General features: G+C 36.1%; 2 protein-coding genes and 2 long non-coding RNA genes across 12 annotated transcripts in view; 2 read left to right on the forward strand and 2 right to left on the reverse strand.

Moving 5' to 3' along the window:
• Positions 1-1,617: 1,617 nt before the first annotated feature.
• On the reverse strand, positions 1,618-16,181 carry LOC100536348 (uncharacterized). Of its 3 annotated transcripts, none has more exons than XM_017355825.4 (3): positions 16,128-16,181; positions 6,437-6,575; positions 1,618-3,682 (listed from the first exon to the last, which is right to left on the reverse strand). In XM_017355825.4, exons 2-3 carry the CDS (start codon positions 6,519-6,521, stop codon positions 2,772-2,774), a joined length of 996 nt encoding a protein of 331 aa, XP_017211314.2. In that variant the 5' UTR covers positions 6,522-6,575; positions 16,128-16,181; the 3' UTR covers positions 1,618-2,771. The 3 variants fall into 3 exon arrangements, with proteins under 3 accessions (XP_017211314.2, XP_003201694.2, XP_073804929.1); XM_003201646.7 differs by having other exon boundaries at positions 6,437-6,581; XM_073948828.1 differs by having other exon boundaries at positions 6,437-6,581; positions 15,994-16,181.
• On the forward strand, positions 13,165-15,264 carry LOC101886811 (uncharacterized). The gene is made up of 3 exons (XR_012402746.1): positions 13,165-13,232; positions 13,585-13,713; positions 14,950-15,264. It is a non-coding gene; the product is annotated as an uncharacterized lncRNA (long non-coding RNA).
• Positions 16,182-16,994: 813 nt separating the features above from the next.
• The window catches only part of LOC100150280 (protein NLRC3-like), a 30,740-nt gene continuing 24,192 nt past the window's right edge, over positions 16,995-23,542 (forward strand). For all 6 annotated transcript variants that reach the window (XR_012402497.1, XR_012402498.1, XM_021475299.3 and 3 more), the window contains exon 1: positions 16,995-17,161. The gene's annotated coding sequence lies outside the window, so the exon portion shown is untranslated. The remainder of the gene's footprint in view (positions 17,162-23,542) is intronic.
• Positions 19,956-20,712, reverse strand: LOC141381867 (uncharacterized). 2 transcript variants are annotated; one of them, XR_012402726.1, is made up of 3 exons: positions 20,553-20,712; positions 20,360-20,455; positions 19,956-20,185 (listed from the first exon to the last, which is right to left on the reverse strand). It is a non-coding gene; the product is annotated as an uncharacterized lncRNA (long non-coding RNA). The 2 variants fall into 2 exon arrangements; XR_012402727.1 differs by having other exon boundaries at positions 20,529-20,559.

Here is a 23,542-nt window from a genome sequence, read left to right on the forward strand (position 1 = left end):
GGATATACCACTAACTGTACTTTAACTGTAAAAAAATAAATAAATAAATAAAATTTACTTATTACTAATACTTTCCTTCTTAGACTTTACAGACCTGAAACTTGCCCACAGGACTTATTTATTGTTGCTCTTATAGTTGTGTAAATTGCTTCCTTGTCCTCATTTGTAAGTCGCTTTGGATAAAAGTGTCTGCTAAATGACTAAATGTAAAATGTAATGTAAAATGAAAACAGTATCTCCAGCAGAAAAGATCTCCAAAGATTCCATTTTAAATTGTACCGAAATCTAAGTTTTTGGAACAAATGAAGACAGAAGAATGATTGGTTCAATGATTTATTCCACATCCCAGCAGGCTCACAACATCATAAGACGTCAATATTAGCTCAGATGTATGTCGTGTGAGAAAATTCAATGTTTAGCCAGGATCTAAGAACAACGTTAATTTGATGTCCAATAACGATGTGAAATGACAATGATATTCGATTGATTTTAGGTTGTGTTGGAAAGTGACCAAAATTCAACGTCGAGCGAACATCTTAAACCAACGTCATATTGACGTCAAATACTGACATTTATTCGTCAGGTATGGTGACCAAAGTCACACGTCTGATAGACGTCATAGTGGTAACGTCCACACAACGTCAAGCTGTAACATAGTTAGACGTTGATATTTGGTTGTTTTTAGGTTGTGTTAGAAAGTGACCAAAATCCAACGTCAAGCCAACATCTTAAACCAACGTCAAATTGACGTCAAACACTGACATTTATTCATCAGGTATGGCAACCAAAATCCAACGTTTGATAGACGTCATAGTGGTATTGTCCACACAATGTCAAGCTGTAACTCCATCAGACGTTAATATTTGGTTGTTTTTAGGTTGTGTTAGAACAGGGGTGTCAAACTCAATTCCTGGAGGGCCGAAGCCCTGCACAGTTTAGTTTCAACCCTGCTCCAACACACTTACCTGTAGGTTTCAAACAAGCCTGAAGGACTCAATTAGTTTGATCAGGTGTGTTTAATTAGGGTTGGAACTCAACTGTGCAGAGCTGCGGCCCTTTTGGAACTGAGTTTGACACCTGTGTGTTAGAAAGTGACCAAAATCCAACGTCAAACCGACGTCAAACTAACATTTATTCATCAGGTATGGCAACTAAAATCCAACGTCTGATAGACGTCATAGTGGTAATGTCTACCAAACATCAAGCTGTAACATCAATAATCGTTAATATTTGGTTGATTTTAGGTTTGGACTATGGGCATTGATGTCAGCCTGACGTTGGAATCTGACGTCCACCCGATTTTTAATTACAAACAAAATGCAACATCCACACGACGTTAGGGTACAACATCAATTTGACATCATGTTGATGTCTTGTGCCTGCTGGGATGTTTACTGTTCTAAAATATTTTAAATGTTTCTCAAAATAAATTATATTATGTTCAATGGGGGGAAAAGTTGTTTTTTAACGAGACATTTAAAAAGAATATATTTTCGAGCAGTAATCCCAATTCCTTGAAACCGTGATATCTTATACCATCAGAATATTATACTGACCCTTGCCTAGATCCAGCTGTGGTTACTCACATCAATAAAGCATCATTTTTGTGACACTGTACAACATTAATTCATATTTTTTTAATTACTGTGAGGGGTAGGTTCAGGGATAGGGTGCAGGGGTAGGCGTTAATAAAATACAATTTAAAAAATAATAATAATATAACTACCGTTATGGTTGGGTTTAGGGTAGGGGTAGGCGTTAACAAAATATAAATAATAAGTCATTTAATAAATATTATCACAACTTTTATGGACAGAATTTCAAGGCGCAGCCTTGGGCTGGAGGAGGTTCGGTTTGGGGACCACAGGATTTCATCTCTGTTATTCGCAGACGATGTTGTTCTGTTGACCTCATCAAACACGGCCGAGTGTTATGCGGCTGGGATGAGAATGAGCACCTCCAAGTCTGAGGCCATGGTGCTCCACCTGAAAAAGGTGGTTTGCCATCTCCAGGTTGGAGGAAAGTCCTTACCCCAGGTGGAGGAGCGTGAGATTGACAGGTGGATCACTGCAGTGGCAGCAGTAATGCAGTCAATGTATCGGTCTGTTGTGGTAAAGAAGGAACTGGGCCGAAAGGCAAAGCTCTCGATTTATCTGTCAATCTACGTTCCTGCTCTCACCTAGGGTCATGAGCTTTGGGTTATTACCGAAAGAACAAGATCTCTGATACAAGCAGCCGAAATGAGTTTCCTTCGCAGGGTGGCAGGGCGCTCCCTTATGGATAGGGTGAGGAGCTCTGTCACCCAGGTGGAGCTCGGATTAGAGCCGCTGCTACTCTACAGCGACAGAAGCTGAGGTGGCTCAGCATCTGTTTCGAATGCCTCCTGAACATCTACCTAGGGAGGTGTTCCAGGCATGTCCCACCGGAAGGAGGCCTTGAGGAAGACCCATGACACACTGGAGGGACTATGTCTCTCGGCTGGCCTAGGAACACCTCGGGATCCCCCTGAAGGAGCTGGAGAAAGTGTCTGGGGAGAGGGAAGTTGGGGTTCTCTCCTAAGATTGCTGTCCCCGCGACCCGGCCCCGGAAAAGCGGCAGAAAATGAATGAATGAAAGAATAAAAATATTTCTTGTTAACTTCCAGCGCACTGCTGGAATCAGCGCATCAGAATCAAGGACCAAATCTATTAGCTTTATAAAGCTTTCCTATGAAACTCTTTCAATAATAGCCTTGTGCTCCTTTTCTTGTCTGTCCTACAAGAATGGCAGGACTAAAGTCTTTCTTGAGCATGAGTCCTCATGTGGCCGTTAAGGTTTCCTTTATGTGTGAAGCACTTTCCACACTGACCGCATATGAACGGCCTTTCCCCCGTGTGAATTCTCATGTGAGTTACAAGACTTTCTTTCCGCGTGAAGTTCTTGGCACACAGGTTGCAGGTGTACGGACATTCACCGGAGTGACTCCTCATGTGGGTGTTCAGGGTTCCCTTCTGCGCAAAACGCTTTCCGCATTGACTACATATGAAGGGCTTCTCTCCGGTGTGGATCCGCACATGAGCCTCAAGATGCACCTTTTGTGCGAAACTCTTCCTACACAGTTTACAGGCGTAAGGGCTTTCCCCAGTGTGATTCCTCATGTGGCAATTCAGATCTTTCTTCTGGATGAAGCTCCTTCCGCACTGGGGGCAGCTGTAAGGCCTTTCTCCAGTGTGACCTTTCATGTGAATCTTGACGTTTCCTTTTCGATTGAAGCTCTTTCCGCACTGAGGGCAGGAGTAAGGCTTCTCTCCGGAGTGAATTCTCATGTGACTTTTAAGGCTTCCCTTTTCATTAAATCTCTTCTCGCACTGTTGGCAAGCAAACGGCAGCTCTCCGGTGTGTGTTCTCATGTGGACTTTGAGGTTTACCTGTTGATAGAAACTCTTTCCGCAGTCAGAGCAGGTGTACGGCTTTTCCCCATTGTGGATTCTCATGTGGACTCTCAGGTTTGCGTTTCGATAGAAGGTTTTTCCGCACTGTTGGCAGGTGATGCCACTTCTAGCTGCTTTTTTTCGAGCTCTTTTCTGTGAGGTTTTCTTTGCACTCTGTTTTTCTCCAGTTGTAGATTCACGACGTTTCTCCTTCCGACTAATCTCTTCCGCTTCATTAAGTTCTGGATTCTCCGTTTTTGGCACCATCAGGTCTACGTCACAAAAGACAAATGCAACATCACCTCAGTATAATGTCACACAAATCAACAGACTTCAAATGTGTAAAACTAATTTTCACCGAGGACCACTTCAGCATTGTGCAACACAGGCTCATTCTGAAAACGTACTTCTATGTACACTTCTGGAGAGCGCCAAATACGTCCCAGGAGCTACGTTTTTTTGCAGTTTTTGTTTTCGCGAATCCACCAGAGGCCGCTGTGTTTGCTCTTTCAGATGTAAAATTTCTCTCGCGAGTGCTATTCACAACTGCTGTTGTCACGTAAATCCACCGGAGGCCACTGTCGACTGACTGAATGACCGACTGACCCACCCTCCTCCTTCCCTAATCCACAGTTTTAAAAAGCAATAAAGAAAAAAAGAAAAGCCCTCGTCTGATTTTTATCATGTTTTCAGATTTTACCACATTCTCACCCTGGTATTTACTTGTTTATTATTTTTTGTCTATTGTTTTTGTCTTGTTTCTGGAATCAATCTTCGCTAGACTCAAACGCCATCGTCGTGGTCAACTCCTCTTTGCGCCTCAAGTCCACTGACATACATGGCAAGCCACTGGACAAACTGGTAAGAGCCGGAAAGCCGTCCATATGGAAGTAAGCAGTCAGGTGGTAAGCGCGAAAAGGAACGGCGTCATACTGACCCATATCGTTCATTTTAAAAACGAAATGCAGCCATACATACTTCTGGCGACATAATTTGCAGTCTCCAGAAATGTCTGTAGGGCTACGTTTTCAGAATGAGCCTGCGTTGGCATTGTGGCTGCCCTCAAAGGGCCAAGGCCACCCCCGTTTAAACTCTGGCCACCCCAATATGATTTTGCTGTTGATATTATTAATTTAAATGTATTTGCGCAAGTTCACAATGTTCAATAAATAAATATATATAAATAAATAAATAGCAGCCACTAAATTATTGTAAGTTGATTGGAGCCACTGATGATTTAATATTTACCTTAAGGTGCATCAATAGAAGAAGCTGTATTAATAATACTGTGGCTCAAAAAGGAATATGGATAAATGATATTATTGGGGTCTGTATCATGAGTGTGTGTATATACAGTAAGTGTGTGTGTGCCTTCTGTTCACTTTGTCCATTTGTTTGTTTTATTAATCTTCATTAATTTTAGACATACTATGCCCCCCTTTCATTTTATTTTTTTAATATTTCCCAAATGATGTTTAACAGAGCAAGGAAATTTTCACAGTGTGTCTGATAATATTTTTTACTTCTGGAGAAAGTCTTATTTGTTTTATTTCAGCTAGAATAAAAGTAGTTTTTAATTTTTTAAACACCATTTTAATGTCAATATTATTAGCCACTTTAAAGGTTCAGGACACCCTGGATAACTTTTTTTTTATAAATTAACAGATTTGTGTGTGTTGAGCATCAGTTAAGACAATGTTAGCACCTGTCAGCTTTAATTGTGGGGAAAACTGGATAATTTTGAGCTTTTGTCAGCTAATTTCAGCTTCCGGTTTTAAAATGATTTTTAGGGCGGATCAAAATCGGCGACGTAGCGCAGAACTGCAAGTGCAATGATGACGCGTCGGTTTCTCATTATTATTTATAGCGGAGTTTTCTTATCCTATGAGAAGAGCCGGCTGCTTAATTATTCATGAGACCTGCCAGAGTCAAGCCCGAGCTGTGTCACGGACCCACGGGCACACAGTATTTAGCCGTTCATGAAGGCTCATATGCGTTTGTTTCCATGATCCACTGGGTTTGTTGCATGTTTTCCCCCGCGATCTTGTCAGGGCCGATCATACAGCAAAGCTGTGTTTGCGGCTAGCATTTTTGTCGGGAGAGCAGCACGAGAATTAGAGAATGGCGGACGCTGTCTTTTATCAGGAGTTCGTTCACATTCAGACACATCACTGTGCTGCTGTGTTTGCCTAAATCCTCCAGATTACCAGCAGGACCAATGGTTAAAATAGACAGGTCAGGAGACCTGCTGCACTGAGTCTGCTGGATACGGGGATTGAGGGAGAATCCTCATTTATAGTGTTTACATGAACACACTTATCTTTATAATGATATAAATTGTGGTTATGTGTAAATGAAATTACGAATAACAAATGTAGCAGGGCATTAAATCACTGTTCATTTCTTTGCATTTTAACTTTGTAAACTATAAACTCATGCGTCTTCTCACGTTTTGTCTCATTTTGTGAGCTAACTACGTTCGCTCACGTTCTCCCCTGCTGGCCACGCCCACTCCTGCCCTATGCTCGCGGAGCTCCACGCCCATTAATCATGCATCTTTTGAAAAAATTCTGAAGTAGACTTTAACCGAAAGTGAGGGGTGTCATGGCCCTTTAAGCTATATTTTTCTATAGTCTACAGAACAAACCATCGTTATACAATAACTTGCCTAATTACCCTAACCTGCCTAGTTACCCTAATTAACCTAAATAAACCTTTAAATGTCACTTTAAGCTGTATAGAAGTGTCTTGAAGAATAGTCTAATATTATTTACTGTCATCATGGCAAAGATAAAAATATATCAGTTATTAGAGATGAGTTATTAAAACTATTATGTTCAGAAATGTGTTGAAGAAAATTTAACAGAAATTGGGAAAAAAAATAAACAGGGGGGCTAATAATTCTGAAGAAATTATTATTCCCGTCGATATATATATATATATATATATATATATATATATATATATATATATATATATATATATATATATATATATATCAAATGGAAGAGTTTGGGTAAACCAACCTGTTTGTTCCTGAGCATCTTCCTGTTTGACTGTAAATTCTTCATCGATCTTCACGTCTTCACTCTCCTCTTTAATAAATGACATCTTTATAACAGCTTGTCACAAGGATTCACCAGTTCTTCCGTCCCTTTGGACTTTCTGTAACTTCAAAAATGACAATATTTAACGGTTAATAAACCCTCTGGCTTCATCGCATCCAAAGTAAAACTTTGTATTTACATAATGTGTGAGTATTCACTGTGTATAAATATTGAGATAATGCATACAGTTGAAGTCAGAATTATTAGCCCCCTTCACATTTTTTTCTTCTTTTTTAAAAATATTTTCCAAATGATGTTGAACAGAGCAAGGAGATTTTCACAGTATGTCTGATAATATTTTTTCTTCTGGAGAAAGTCTTATTTGTTTTATTTCGGCTAGACTGAATACAGTTTTTAATTTTTTTAAACAGCATTTTAGGGACATAATTATTAGCCCTTTTAAGCTATATTTGTTTCTCGATAGTCTACAGAACAAACCATCATTATACAATAACTTGCCTAATTACCCTAACCTGCCTAGTTAACCTAATTAACCTAGTTAAGCCTTTAAATGCCACTTTAAGCTGTATAGAAGTGACTTGAAGAATATCTAGTCAAATATTATTTACTGTCATTATGGCAAAGATAAAATAAATCAGTTATTAGGGATGAGTTATTAAAACTATTATGATTAGAAATGTGCTGAAAAAAATCTGCTCTCCGTTAAACAGAAATTGGGGGGAAAATAAACAAGTGGTCTTATAATTCTGACTTCAACTGTATATATATATATATATATATATATATATATATATATATATATATATATATATATATATATATATATATATATATATAAAATTCATATTTGATGTAAATATTTCATTTATAAATAAATGTTTTCTCAGATACAGACCCATAGCCATTTTGAGCACTATTTTAGCTGGATTAGCTTGTCGGATGATCATCATAACCACCTTTTTGGTGTACCAAAAATATTTCCTAAATAGTTAGAATAAAGAAATATGAAAAAAATATTTATTTTTAAAATACTGTTTATGACATTATATTATCAATAGGAAAAAAAGTAAATTAAAAACTGTGGCCTATTGTAATTTATCAGGCAAATTACAAACGAGCCAGCCCAGCACATTACACTTTCCTCAGTCGGAATTCGGTCATTTTAATAGTAATAAGAATAATAATGATAATAATTTAGAGCTTCAACATTTTTCTAGCCTCTCTTTATGGATGACATCAACAGCCAAAATAGTATTCAAATTGATTTTTAATATGGTCCGCTTTTGATGCTTCACAGTTTTTTTACATTGGTCATGCTTTCATTCAAGAATAAGCTCCAAGATTTAGTATTAAGGTTACTTGTCAAATGTTTTCTCTGCCTAATAACAATACAGTAGCGAAAGATGACTTCTCTTACGACAAAGTTTTTTTTTTTTTGCACAGCTAGATGTTGGACTCATGAAAAATAATTGTTTAAATGGCCAAAACTGATTTAGTCACAACAGGAGATTGACGATCAAATCTAAAGGCTAGTTTAAATCTTGTTCTTTAACATTTATTTTTTTTTACCCACAACAAAACTTCCATCTGAAATGTGTCATCCGGGTTTTCCTTATCCTGTTAACCCCTGAAGCCTAGCCAGTAGGAGCAGGACATCGTAGGTAATCACATAACTGACTAACTAGATGTAAACTGAATGATCTCTGGTCCCTAATTCAAAGATAAATAGATTTCAATTTTAAATTCTTTTAAAAAATGGCTGCTTCACATTTTTTATAAATCCAACAAATCGTAAAACTGTGGTTTTATTCTATTTTTAATTTCCGTGCACGCTTCTCCAAATTACCATCGTTTCTCAAACTTTTTAATGAATAATAACTTGCAGATATTATATTTTTGATTTCGAGTTGACTTTGGCAGACCTAACATGATGTGAAAGCCCTGGTTTACCGACCAAACAGAAAGCAGTGGTGGAAGGAGTACTGAAAAATCATACTCAAGTAAAATTACCACTACTTGCCTACAAATGTAGTGCAAGTAGAGTAAAAGTACCTGTTGTAAATATTACTCAGAGTATGAGTACAAAGTAAACCTTTCAAAAGTACTCAAGAGTAGTGTATAGTGAGTATTTCACTGTAGAAAGCTGATGCGTTTACGTGTAATTTGTGCATGTGTGTGTACACGTAACATTCTGTAGTGCATTAAGTTATTAGCCCAGCAGGCACACAACGTCATAAGACGTTAATATTAGGTTAGATTTAGGTTGTGATGTCAGGTGACCAAAATTCAATGTCTAGTCAGGGTCTAAGGACAACATTATTTAGATGTCCAACAAAGATGTCAAATGACGTTGGTATTTGGTTGATTTTAGGTTGTTAGAAAGTGACCAAAATCCAACGTCGAGCCAACATCTTAACCAACATCATATTGACGTCAAATACTGACATTTTTTGTCTTCAGGTATGGCAACCAAAATCCAACATCTGATAGACGTCATCGTGGTAATCTCCACACGACTTCAACATCCTTAGACGTTGTTATTTGGACGGTTTTAGGTTGGACATTGACGTTGAGTTCTGTCGTCAACCCGATTTTCATTTCCAAACAAAATGCAAAAACCCCACGACGTTAGGGTACAACGTCAATCTGACGTCTTGTGTCTGCTGGGTGTTTAAGGCCATTTCGGTCATCATAAAGTAAACATCCGTCATCTCCTCATCAGTGACATGCGTCTGGGTCAATGCGTGTAAAGATTTTGGACATTACTTGAACACTTTTAATGCTTCCAAACAGTTTGCTGCAATTATAAATTGCCCGCGTCTTGAGGTAGTTCATTATGATGCAATTTTCCTTTTTAGGTGTGATTTGATTGGACGGGAATCACAGGACTGATTTGTCTAATCCCCATAGACAAGAGAAAATAAAGTAGTGACTGCAGGCTGAAGGAAAGTAGTGGAGTAAAAGTACCGATACAGCACTAAAAATGTACTTAAGTGAGAGTAAAAGAACACATTTATAAAACTACTCAGTAAACTACAATTACTGAGAAAAACTACTCAATTACAGTCATTTGAGTATTTGTAATTAGTTACTTTACACCACTGACAGAAAGAAAAGCATGTCCTGGTAAACTCCACAGTTCTGTATTTTGAGTAAAATTGAGTGGTGAAAACTGAACATCCATAAAGCATTTAAATATTAATTAATTAATCATTTTTAAAAGTCTATGAATGAACTTCATAAGTGTTTTGTTTTTTGTTCGAAAATGTTTGGTGATGATGAGAGACCATGATCCGAGTCGACGCGAACAGGTGATTCTATTGAATCAATCTTAAACAAATCATTACTTTCGTTTAACAAAACCCGTGTAAATGGTTCACAGATTGGAATATATGCGGTGTGCTTTGCTAAAACATAGTTAGCGAGCTGTGTTTGGTCAATCACATTAAACTGTAACGACTTTACTTGCTTTGTCCAACAGTTTTGACTCAGTGATTCTTTTAAACCGATCACTTCACTCTCACTCTTGACTCAGCGATTCTTTTGCTTTTCGCTTCTCCACAGACGATTTTCAGTGAAGTAATCACCTAAAGTTTGGTCCATTTATTAAACTAAACATCCATAAAGCATTTATATATTAATTAATTAATCATTTTTAAATGTCTACGAATGAACTTCATGTTTTAAAAACCTGAGGCTGTGTTGAAGTCATTATGTTGAGGAATCGTATGTACTCAGTAAAAATAAAGCTTTCACATATTGACAAGTATTATTAAATCCTGTGAACTTGGTTTTTATAGTTGTTTTATTTAATTCATTAGCCTAAAAAAGATCAAATCAAGATGTATATTGCTGATTATCAAGGTTTATCGATTGCGTATAGTCCTGAATGTGCTGGATAATACGGATGTACAACAGGTAAATGATACCAGAGTAAAGATGTTTGATTTAAGATGTCTTGAAGGCTAGTTTTGGGGTTTTGGAAAGTTCTGGGTATTAGGAATAGACTGTTATTATGTTCGAACGACGTAAACCGATAGCAAAATGTTCCCCAAACCTTACAATAATGTTCTATTTCCATTAAGAAAAAATAAACAAAAAATTAAACTTAAAAACATTTTGGGGACCAAAATCTAGCCAAGAATTGTTATTGGAGTTTGCCTTAATAAACAGATCCAATACTAATGAAAGTTAGACTATAGCTTTGTGTGCTTTACAGGTGAACTTTAAGTGTTTTGTTTATTTGTTCGAAAATGTTGGCGCGGTGATGATGAGAGACCATGATCCGAGTCGACGCGAACAGGTGATTCTATTGAATCAATCCTAAACAAATCATTACTTTCGTTTAACAAAACCCGTGTAAATGGTTCACAGATTGGAATATATGCGGTGTGCTTTGCTAAAACATAGTTAGCGAGCTGTGTTTGGTCAATCACATTAAACTGTAACGACTTTACTTGCTTTGTCCAACAGTTTTGACTCAGTGAATCTTTTAAGCCCTTCACTATCACTCAGCGATTCTTTTGCTTTTCGCTTCTCCACAGACGATTATCAGTGAAGTAATCACCTAAAGTTTGGTCCATTTATTAAACTAAACATCCATGAAGCATTTATATATTCATTAATTAATCATTTTAAATGTCTATGAATGAACTTCATGTTTTAAAAACCTGAAGCTGTGTTGAAGTCATTATGTTGAGGAATCGTATGTACTCAGTAAAAAAATAAAGCTTTCACATATTGACAAGTATTATTAAATCCTGTGAATTTGTTTTTTCATAGTTGTTTTATTTAATTCATTAGCCTAAAAAAGATCAAATCAAGATGTATATTATCAAGATTGCGTATAGTCCTGAATATGCTGCTGGATTATACCGATGTACAACAGGTAAATTATACCAGAGTAAAGATGTTTGAAGGCTAGTTTTGGGGAAATAGACTGTTATTATGTTAGAGTGGTGTTAAAATCGTGAGGAGAATGTTCCCCAAACTTTACAATAACGTTCTTTTCCGTTAGGAAAATAGCAAAACTAAACTTAAAAACATTTTGGGAACCAAAACATAACCACATTAGGGTTTGCATTAGTAAACAATATCGAATGAACGTTAATAGCTTTGTGTGCTTTATTCGACATGTCGGCGCGGTGATGATGAGAGACCATGATCCGAGTCGACGCGAACAGGTGATTCTATTGAATCAATCTTAAACAAATCATTACTTTCGTTTAACAAAACCCGTGTAAATGGTTCACAGATTGAATATATGCGGTGTGCTTTGCTAAAACATAGTTAGCAAGCTGTGTTTGGTCAATCACATTAAACTGTAACGACTTTACTTGCTTTGTCCAACAGTTTTGACTCAGTGAATCTTTTAAACCGATCACTTCACTCTCACTCTTGACTCAGCGATTCTTTTGCTTTTCGCTTCTTCACAGACGATTATCAGTGAAGTAATCACCTAAAGTTTGGTCCATTTATTAAACACATTTATTGTATCACTTGTAGAAATGTACTAGTTGTTTTGTCCACTTTAGGCTATGTTTTAATTAGATTAACTTCAAGCTTATGAAGCTTGAAACAGCGCCAATCGTATCCCAGCAAACATGCCAGTGTGGGCCCACTGTGGGTAAGTGTGGGTTTACTGTGGGACAGTGTGGGCAAGACAATCCCACAGAAAAACACATGTGGGCCCCATGTGGGGTAGCCCATGCAGGCCCCCAAAATATTTTCCCCTTTGGGACCCACATGGGTTTTTCTGTGGGCAAGCCCACAGTGGGTTTGCCCACAGAAAAACCCATGTGGGCCCCAATGGGTCAGCCCATGTGGGGCCCAATGGATGTTGCCCTTTGGGGCCCCAATGTTGGTTTTCTGTGGGCAATCCCACAGTGGGCTTGCCCACAGAAAAACCCATGTGGGTCCCATTTGGGTCAGCCTATTTGGGACCCAATGGATTTTACCCTTTGGGGCCCAATGTGGGTTTTCTGTGGGCAATCCCACAGTGGGCTTGCCCACAGAAAAACCCATGTGGGCCCCATATAGGTCAGCCCAAGCGGGGCCCAATGGATTTTCCCTTTGTGGCCCCAACTTGTATTTTGTGGGTAAATTTAAGTTAAATTTCATATTTAGCTTGTATATAAAAATTACAATAAATCATTTTCATTTTGGTCAAAATAGTGTGAAGGACTAAAACTGCCTTGCTGCTGAGAGAAAATCATTCAGAAATGATAGTTTTATATATAATCTTGATCACATATGATCACAGTGTGGACCCTATGTGGGTAAGTGTGGGTTTACTGTGGGACAGTGTGGGCAGGACAATCCAACAGAAAAACACATGTGGCCCCCATGTGGGGTAGCCAATTGAGCCACCCAAAATATGTTTATTGTCCACTTTTTTAGACAATTTTGACACCAAAAGTGTTTAAAAAAGTGTCCTTAAGTGTGAAAAAAAAATCATAACTAGAGCAATTATTTTCTTGGGGAAAGTGTGACACCCTGAATGGTTAGTCACACGGTTATATGTATGTTTTTTTCTTTTATAATAAAAAAAAGTATTTATAATAAAATCTGCTTCTCTTTGTTAATTTTCTTCATGATTCATCTAAAGCTGTATTTATATGAAATATCATGAGTGGAGAGTGGGTGGGACCGGGATGGTTTGTTTACAGGGTTGCTATGGTAACGGTGAACCGCAAGAGTGTCATTACTAGAGCGCCTTGATTTTGAACAACAACGCAGCCGTCTCATCTTTTAGGTGGGTAAATCCTTTCACAAAATTGATGAAATGTTAAGATAACATGTTACTCAAGTGTGTTTACAAGTTTAGTAAGGTAACGTGCAGTTAAAGTGTTAATTAGTAGTGAAGATTGTATCTGTTTGCTGACATTGTATCAAAACGGCAGTTAGCGGCCGTGTGTGTTATATGATAACTGCAAAGTTAACTATAGGGCTCCATATGTTTTTGTTTTTATGTTTTTGTTTTATGTTTTTGTATTTAAGTTGTTAAAAACGATAATAATATCACTATTGATTGTATAAATACACTTTTGGTTTAAGACGAGGGTTACAACGACTGTTACAGAATTGTTTACGTTTGGATTACACAGAGCTGTCCCAGAGATGCAGAGCAGATGTATGATACTGTGCTGACACCACACTAGCCCAGCAACTGCTAGAAGGGCTCTGACCAGATAAAAAGGTCATTAGGAGCATGCTGATCTGCAAAGCATTTAAAGGTAGAGTATGTAATGTTTCTATATTATAACCCTCTGTAACAGAAGGTTAAAAAGGAAATCTGAAGGAAAAATTACTAATCATGTACAGTAAGAACAGTAGAAACAGTTACGTAAGTAACATTTACTTGGCCACAAATTTTTAAAGACTGAAACACTTTTCATTATCCTGGAGGCTTTTTACAACGCCAGGGGCTTTGTAACAACCACAAATAATAATATAAGTTTATAACTTTATTTCAATTTTTCTAATTTCAAAGCCTGCCAAGCACATCTTTTTCATATTCATAACATTTTTGGTCTGAGTATTAACAATTTAGAAACATAAACAACCCTTAAAAGAAAATCTAATCTCAGATTCAATAGATGTGATATACGTTATATTTTAACTACTAGTATAATTGTAAGTGTACTACTTGAAAATTACACAATGACATTTTTCATTTGTATGGCAAGTGAACTCCTGAGTAGTATACTTTTATAATACTTGTTGTAAATATTTAGTTTCTGTACTCTATTATATGCTCAGAACTTGACTATTGCACTTAACCATTACAACTCCACACACAGTAATAGATACACACACACACACACACACACTTCCTTGAGGTACAAAGTGAGTACACTTTCACCAAACCACTATAGTTTTATTCTGCTGTATACTGAATATACTTCATAGTTTCTTAATTGCAGTTTAAAATGAATATACTAATAGTATACTTAAGAATAATTTTTTTTGTAAGAGTACATGGACCCTTTTCACAAAAAGGTTATGATGTGTTTAATGGGGATCAGCATCTTAAATCTTTAGTTCTTTTTATTTTAGATTTTTAAAAAATGTATGTACACTTCTAAAGTTATACTTTGTATTATGTCATATGTGCGTCAAACTACAAAGAAAAAAAAAAGATTTCTTATGTCAGGTGTTTCTAATGCAGTGCCTATGGGCAGGACAGTAAATTTGATGTTGTTCTCTCCTCTGGTTGCTATTATCAGTCTCACACTATTATTATTATAATTTTTTTTTATATATATATATATATTTTTTTTTTTTGTTGCTTTTTTTTAAAGTATTGATAACACCATCACTGAGCTTTCCTTTGGTTATTGGAGCAAAATAAAATGCAAACATGTTGTTGTATTCTGCCATAAGTATAACTCAGAATTGTGAAAAGGGTCCATTGAACCTAAATAACACATTGATTTTAACATTTGTATTTCAATTGTTTTATTTCTCAGACGCTGTAACAAAAATCAGCAAAGGAACAGCTTGCCAGGTAGAAGCAACAATAAAATCATGGTTAAGAAAGTCAAGAGACAGAGATGGTGGGTGCCAAGGAAGGGCCAAAACTCAGAAGGGACTTACTTTTAATGAAATTTTTTGGAGTTAAAAAATTGTGTTTTCTTTTGTGTGTTTATTCATGTTTGATTTTGTATAAAATATAATTCTGTTTCAATATCATACAGTTGTTCATTTTTTGTTATCAAACTCTGTAAATAAATATTTACTAACATGACCAAGTTTTTTGTCAAGTAAAACTGTTCTAAAAATGCACTGTATAATGGTTTTCTGTATGTACAAAGTAGAACCAGACTCAGTGGCTCAGACAGGATGATTGCGAGCAGCCCACTGTGGGCCCAATGGTGTGGGCTGACTGTGGGGCCCCTTTGGGACAGCCCAAAAGTGTGGGCCGACTGTGGGCTATCCCACACTAATCAGAGCGGGTTATCCCACAGTCAGCCCACACTTTTCAAAGTGTGTTCATTTTTCTCAAAGTGGGCCCACACATGCCCCACACTTCATGCCACTGTGGGCCCAGATACCGGGGTGAAATGTGGGGCACGTGCGGGCCCCCTTTGGGACAGCCCAAAAGTGTGGGCTGACTGTGGGATAACCCACTCTGATTAGTGTGGGATAGCCCACAGTCAGCCCACACTTTTGGGCTGTCCCACAGGGGCCCCACACCTGCCCCACAGTGTGGGTCCCACACGTGCCCCACATTTCACGCCGGTATCTGGGCCCACAGCGTGCTGCCTACATGGGCCCGTTATGGGCCCCAAAGTAACATGTTTGCTGGGATTCTGTTACAGAACTTCAGTATCTCAATGTCTCTTGAGTATTAGATTAAGTTACTGAGTAATCTAACGAGTGAATGGTCATTTTTAAAGCATGCATTTGGTTTAAATTGACTGTGGTTTTCAGAAAAACTCGTTCATCTCTTTCAAAATGACTTTCATTGTTTTCCAGTTCCCAATTTCACAGTGTTCAGAGCTGGTACTTACATTTCTCTCATGCACTATATTCACAAAATGCGACGATAAAGAATGCCAGTGTATTAAAACAGATATAAATTCGTATGTAAGGTTATAGTAAAAACTGAAGACATTTTAAACACTCAATGCTTAAAAACACAAACCTGTTCAGCCAACTCTCAACAGACCCGCGGCGCGGATTGATGATGTCATCATGTAAACAAACCAAAATCAAAGTCACATTAAAATCACTGAAAGCTCATGCATATATATTTTGAATTATTTTTTTTTAAATCATATAATGGTTATAAAACTTGTAATTGATTTTTAATCTCAATGTGTCTTTCCTGGCAAAATAAGTTATAATAATAATAACAATAATAATAAGAATAATAAATGAATTATTATTATTATAATCATATATAAATTAATAATAAAACTGAAATGTTTTTTTTTCTATGATTGCTTAGGTCCAGGCAGAAATCAAGCAGTCATCTTTTTCATCTTTTTCATGTACAAAAAAAAAAAAAAAAAAAAATGTTGGCTAATATTATGCACTTGTCACAAACAAAACACAAAACGGCTTCATTTTCATCAACTTCTTTATGGCTAATTTCCTTGCCCAGACAAACTTAAGTCAAATATCTTAAATGAACGATCAGTTGCCGATGCGTCAGGTCTGTGCTTATTTTTGGTTCTTTTCATAATGAACACACACGTGACACGCGCGCGCGCACACACACACACACACACACACAAAGATCAAAGTAAAATCTGCAGTAATATGCTCCTGACTGACAAGCTAAAACTATACCGTGTCTGTCCAACAATATTAGTTTATATTGTTAATATTATATGTTAACATTATGTTAGTCCTGTAGTTTATTAATTAACATGTTATATAATTACCTATTAATTATATTACTGTAAGACCTATGACTTTTTAATTATTTATCGTCATCATGTTGTATTTCCTCGTATGATTCGCGTAACCGGCGCGTTTTTGACAATTACCTGTAGTCAAACCGGTCAAACCGGACCTGTGATGTTCTGAGGCGAAAGTATCACCGGCTGTTTTTGGCGCTTTTAATGTAAACCCGAATCGTTTTAACGCTGTAATAATCTTCCCTTCGGCTATTTTCTCCGGATGGAGCATGATGATGAAGAATCTTAGATCTGTCAACAGATAGCCAGACAGGTGAGTGTTAGTTTAAGAGTTTGTCTGTCATTTGATTAGTAGTTTTCTCCTCGGCGTAATTAGGATAATGTTTTTGCTAATTATAACCATAGTGTATACTAGAAATTGGCGTCCATGTTATAACAGATACGTACACGGACAGGTTTGTGTTATAGATTTGTTCGACTTGTATTTTGAAAAATGTTCGAAAAATCAAATAAGTTCCCTCACAAAAATGTCCTGAGGTATTTCAGCAGTACAACATAAATTTACCACACAAAAAATGAGCAAAGCTAAATATGACAGGATTACTACAGCACTTTCTGCAGTACAATATCACAAGAATTTACCATTAGATGAAGTCTGTGTTTTTTTCTGTTGTTTTTTGTGTGGTAACACCAACACAGCTAAATAGGACAGGATTACTACAGCACTTCTTTTTTTTTAAAGTTAAGCTTATATTTTTTTCACAGGTCACGTAATGAAAACGAGTTACCCCAACTCATGAATTGATTATAACAAGCAAAACTCAATACGAATGAGTTATGAATGAATGAATTATATTTTTGTGTTAACTCTAATACTCGAAGCAACACCAAACCATTTGAGTAGATGTAGTTTGGACTTAATTAATTGTTTGGAACTCTTTGTGATTTGATAACTGAACTCAACCCTCTACTTCAGGGGTTCCCAAACTTTTCAGCCCGCGACCCCCAAAATGACAAAGCCAGTGACTCGTGACCCCCAATTTTCTCTGAGGTGGTGGTTATAAATACAGAAACCTTGTATGCAATGACGCACACACACCAATAGACCCAAGTCTATTTTTTGTTTTTGTTTTTTATGTATGTCAGTGCTGTAAATGGGCTAGAAAGTTTAACCTGGTGTTATAAAATCAATCTACTGCATCTGAAAGTATTGCTGTGCCTTTAGTATAATGTAATTACTAGAGAAGTCGCAATCCAATAGAACTAGTAACTATAAGCTACTATAGTAACTATATAGTTCACTGTAATCCCGAATAAGTTGACAAAACTCAAAAAATTTGAGGTAATCAGTTACGTCAAATTTTTTAAGTTATGAAATTATCTATTTTAAGTAAACAGAAACATTAAGTTTTGAGTTTGTTGTACTCATGCAAGACACTTCACCTAACTTAAAATACCCAAGTTACTCAGCTTATACGTTTTAATTGCAATTAACTTAATTGTTTTAATTTTTCCAAACTTTAAATACTTAGTCACCCAGCTCATACATTTTAATACCAATTAACTTAATTGCTTTAATTTCTTTCAACTTTAAATACTTAAATCACCCAGCTCATACATTTTAATAGCAATTAACTTATTTTTAATTATTTATCTCACCTTTACATACTTAGTCACCCAGCTCATACATTTTGATAGCATTTTTTTAAAATTAACTTCTCCATAGTCAGTTTCACAAATAAAATTAGCCATTATTTTAATCTTTAAACCCCATAAATCTGTCAAAATAAATCTGTAATTTAAAACACACAGACAATACCATTTTAGACATTTATTTTTAAAGAAAAAATGTCCAACAGTACTTTCAAATTTGTCTCCTATGCAATTACAAATGTCTTAAAACGATAAAAACTATTAGACATAAAGAGATTGAAAATGAACACTATTCTGAAATAAATAAAAATTACCCACAATGTAAATATGATATCAGACATAAGAGCCTCAAGAAAAAACAACTATAAGTTTGATAAAATTTAATAATACATTAATAAGTGTAAAACTTAGTCTTAAGGCATTCGTTAAAAAAATAATAAGTGCACATTCTATGAAGTGACTCGTTTAGTGTAAACTACACAGAAACTGTATATATATAGTTGAAGTCAGAATTATTCGCCCCCATTTATTTTTTCCCCCAATTTCTGTTTAACGGAGAGCAGATTTTATATATATATATATATATATATATATATATATATATATATATATATATATATATATATTGTAGCGAGGCAGAGGGAAAACAGCGACACAGTAGGATGAGTTTACAGACAAGTTCCCGGAGGGTGCTTTATTTACAAAGTGTGGGTGGTGTAAAAGGTGCTCTTCTTTAAGGTGAGGTGCTCTGGTGCTCCGGGAAGTAGGTGAAGAACAGTGAGTAGTCGGGTGAAGGATCGTCACGAGCTGGAGTCCGCTATGGAGAGACAAAGAGACAAGCATTAGCACAGGCAGTCATTGAGAGAATGAAGCTCATCTTCTCCTGGCGTAGGTTGGGCTTATATGCCTCTCCGCGTGATGCCGTCCAGCTGTGAGAAATCCTGGCTTGATGATGGTCCAGCTGGGTGAAATTAGCGACCAGGGCGACGTGGCATGTGATCGCTCGTTACAATATATATATATATATATATATATATATATTCAGTCTTGGTTGAACTATGATTCTGTCATTTACTTATTCCAAACCTGTTTGAGTTTCTTTCTTCTGTTGAACACTTAAAAGGTTATTTTTGACCAAAAAAAAAAAAAAAAAAGCTGAGACCTGTAACCACCGATTTTCACAGTATTTGTTTTCCTATTAGAAAGTCAGTGGTTACAGGTTGTCAGCTTTACTTAACTTTTGTGTTCAACAGAAGCAAGAAATTCAAGCAGGTTTGGGACAAGTGAAGAGTTAGTAAATGACAGAATTTTACATTTGGACAAACTATCCCTATATATAATAAAATGCATACTTACCAATTAAAGGTAAATAAATGTTTTGAAGTTACTACCCCAGAGACAGTCTTTATTAGGTAAAAAAAAAAAAAAGCTCTACATTAACTCATTCTTTAAGGTTTCCATGCTACGAGACTTTTTATTTTCCATCATCCATGCCAAGCAAAAGTTTTTGCACAAGTTCAAAGTCCTTTACTATATATTATGTGAAGAGCATACATTAATCCATACAAGACAAGAAAGGTCTGGAAGTGTGCTGTGGGTGGTGTCCAATTCATTCTTCAGGACAACAGAGACCCTCAGTGAATGCAGGGCCAATAAAGCATCTTCAGTCAGCAGGATTATCAATCTAAAAATATAATTCAAGGATATTAATGTAAGGACAGTATCACAATGACTGAGCCAATATTATATGATTCATCAACTATTCGTGATTACAAATATGTTATTAAGTAAAAGTTTTCAAAACTTTCATCTTTTCATTAAACATGCCTAATTGTGAAAAGAATGAATGAAGTCTTACCAGGGTGTTCCTAAAGAATCTTAAGTCACGCTCACGCAGCAAGACCAAAAGACCTCTGATAAGAGTAGTCCGTCATGAACTGACATCATGCAGTTCCTGGAAATCAAGAATCAATTTTTTAAAAAATTAAAAAAAAAAAAAAAAATTCAAATTATATTTTAATGTATACTTTAACACGTGACCCCAAACATACCTGCTCATCATAAACCTTTAAAAGATTAGCCAGGGAATCTGCTGTCTTGCCAGTTTTGGATGCTGTTTGCCTTGAAATTGTCATCAAATTAAATAGGTGGTGGTCCAGTTGTGCAAAGAATTTGTGGGGAAAATTCTCATTTGTAACATGTTGGTACTCTGCAAACAGCAAAAAGAAACAAGAGAGAATTTCATAAAACAAACCCACACCACAAAATATACAATTCTAGAAAAAATGTATTAATATTATTATTATGTTTCATTTACTTATCTATTTTTTACCTCAGATGAAAATCAGGTGTTGATCAGATGTTGAAAGCAGGAGCTTCATGTTGTAAACTGAACTCAAGGTCTAGCTGAAGTTTCACTTTCCTTGCTGCAAAAGTATCATTGATAAATACACTGTAATATTTATTTTATCTGGATATGCCAGGCATAGTAGTACAAAATAAATATTTTACCCACCTTTCACATGCCTCCATTTAAGAACCTATCTGTAGTCAGCAACACCCGACCTACAATTCTGTATGTACAAAAAGTCACAGTGTCATTTAGCTGAGAGTAGTACAATTGCATGATGTCTAACGTTAACCTCCAAAACGGTTAGCAATAGAGCTGATTATCATGTTAGTTGCTTTGATTCGATGAACACAGATTTAATTTGAACAGTATTGAAATTTCTAAAACAGAATAGGACGACAAAGAAATTTAAGGCCTGATTTTAAAAGCTAGAAATAACAAAACTTACCTTATTGTCTAATGATGTAAAAATATAGACTAAAATATTTATATTTTTAAGATATAAATATATTTTAAGCTACAAAATTTGCACATCAGAAAACTATGTCTTGTTTACCACGTCTTAAATATTTTGTTTTGTTATTATTTTATTTAATAACATAATTTTGTATTAATGTGATATAGATATGCATACTTTGTTTTTTAGGCTGTTTATATTCTCTCCAGAGTAGACATTTTAAAAAATAGATTGAAAAAAAAAACTTTTATCATACCTTTAAAATACATTTGACCTAAATGACATTTAAACTCATTTAACTGATCGCATTAATCAGGTAATCATTGATATGCAGAGATGTCGTCTTAAGCGCTAGGAAATATAAACTGTTGATCAGTGCTGGTGATTGAGGTAAAGTTAGTTTTATATTTACACATTCAGACTTTCTCCTTAATAATATAATTTCAGAAAGGTAATTTTTGCATATTCTTAATGGTGAAATCATATTAGCAGCCAATGACTTTCAAAGTACAACATTGTTCAGTCAAAAAAACAGTGCATTTAGTGTAATGTTGTTTTCATGTCATACTTGCATGTGATTTCAGAACGAATAGACAAAGTACCATGGTAAACAATTTATGGAGCGAGTCACAAGTTGTTACTAAATGAATGTATGAATATAAAACCAACTTTACCTCAATGTGGAAGTGTAAATTGAAGCTCTGCTCTGTACCTGCTCAGGTGAGGAGCGCAGCTTAAATGTTCTCCGTCAGGCTATCCTCATACATGGATCAGCAAGCAACAAGCTGCGTGTGACAGAGTTAAGTTTTGAGACTACGTTTTTGCGCGTCATCAGAAAATACCGTTTAGGGTTTAGGCGGAGATCATTTGAGTTATGATTAACGTTACGTTTCTTGCGCCTTTCGTTTCTGAAGTGCCTACAGATCGCGAAGATAATACCACATTCACATACTGGATGGAGTTCAGCGCAGCGCCATGACATGCGGTTGTGAGAGCGCGCGTCTCCATGACAACTTCAGCACAGGCTGAGAAAAGGCATACTCGCGCCAAGATTTAAATTTTTTTGAAAAATGTAATCTGCAGATTTTAAATATTTTTGTCTTTATCACACTCTGTTAAATTCAGAGTTAACACATTACAACTAACGCTAACATTGCACTCATTCTAACTTTTTAAACAGTAATGTTAACGTTAGTTAGCAACAAGTGAGGCTAAACATGTTTTCTGTAATGTACGACATGTAAACGCACCCTGATTAACTCTACATTACATTGAACTGTTACTGTGATTATATTAATTAAAACATACATTTAATATTGGATTTGTAAATATTTTACTTACTATAGTGTGAAGCGATGCCGATCCGCCATCTTGAAAAAAACGAATGAAGCATGAGCACGTACGTGAACCTGGATGACGTCAGACGCAAAATCACTGGGCTGACAGATTTTGAGTTAATGAAACTTTAAAGAGACATTTTGTATAAATTAAACCCAGCAGAATTGTTCACCGTACTTGAAAGATTAAATTTTTTCAAACTCAAAAATAAGAAAAAGTTCTAAATACTCATCAAGGTTAATTAAGATAAACGAATTTTAATGATTTAAGTTAATAGAACTCAATTCAATTAATTAGTTACAGCATTAGGGTTTACAGTGTTTATAGTAACTATAAACGACTATTTTTTCTCTTTAGTAGGTTATTGATAAAATACAGTAAGTCTTAAGGTTTAATAAAAATTTATTGATTTATTAAATCACCAGGCGACCCCCCTACATTGTCCCGCGACCCCTCAGGGGGTCCCGACCCCCACTTTGAGAACCTCTGCTCTACTGCACTGCACATATTTTAATGGTAAATGACTAAAATGATTCTATGTGATTTTTTAGGAACTTTTTATTGTTTGTTGTTTTTGGTTTAACCAAAAATATTTTATGTTGTTGCCTTACCGTACGTTCACACCGAAAGCGGCGAGAGCGTCCAAGGTCGCTCTGGACGCCTTGGCGACAACGCTCTCTGCCTTCAGCTCCTGCGGCGAGAGCGTCAAAACTCGCTACATTGATCTCATATTTAAAGGAGCCGTTGCATCATATCAGTTACATTCCTGCATAAAAGATGTTTCTAGCGTGAAAATGTTGCGCACTTCTTATCAAATGCATACAACAATGGAAGATCAAGTTGCGTGTGGCTTTGCTCTATTTATCCAATATGTGTCCATATGTCTGAAATATCCT

This window comes from Danio rerio, chromosome 4, assembly GCF_049306965.1.
Source record: "Danio rerio strain Tuebingen ecotype United States chromosome 4, GRCz12tu, whole genome shotgun sequence".
Lineage (NCBI taxonomy): Eukaryota > Metazoa > Chordata > Actinopteri > Cypriniformes > Danionidae > Danio > Danio rerio.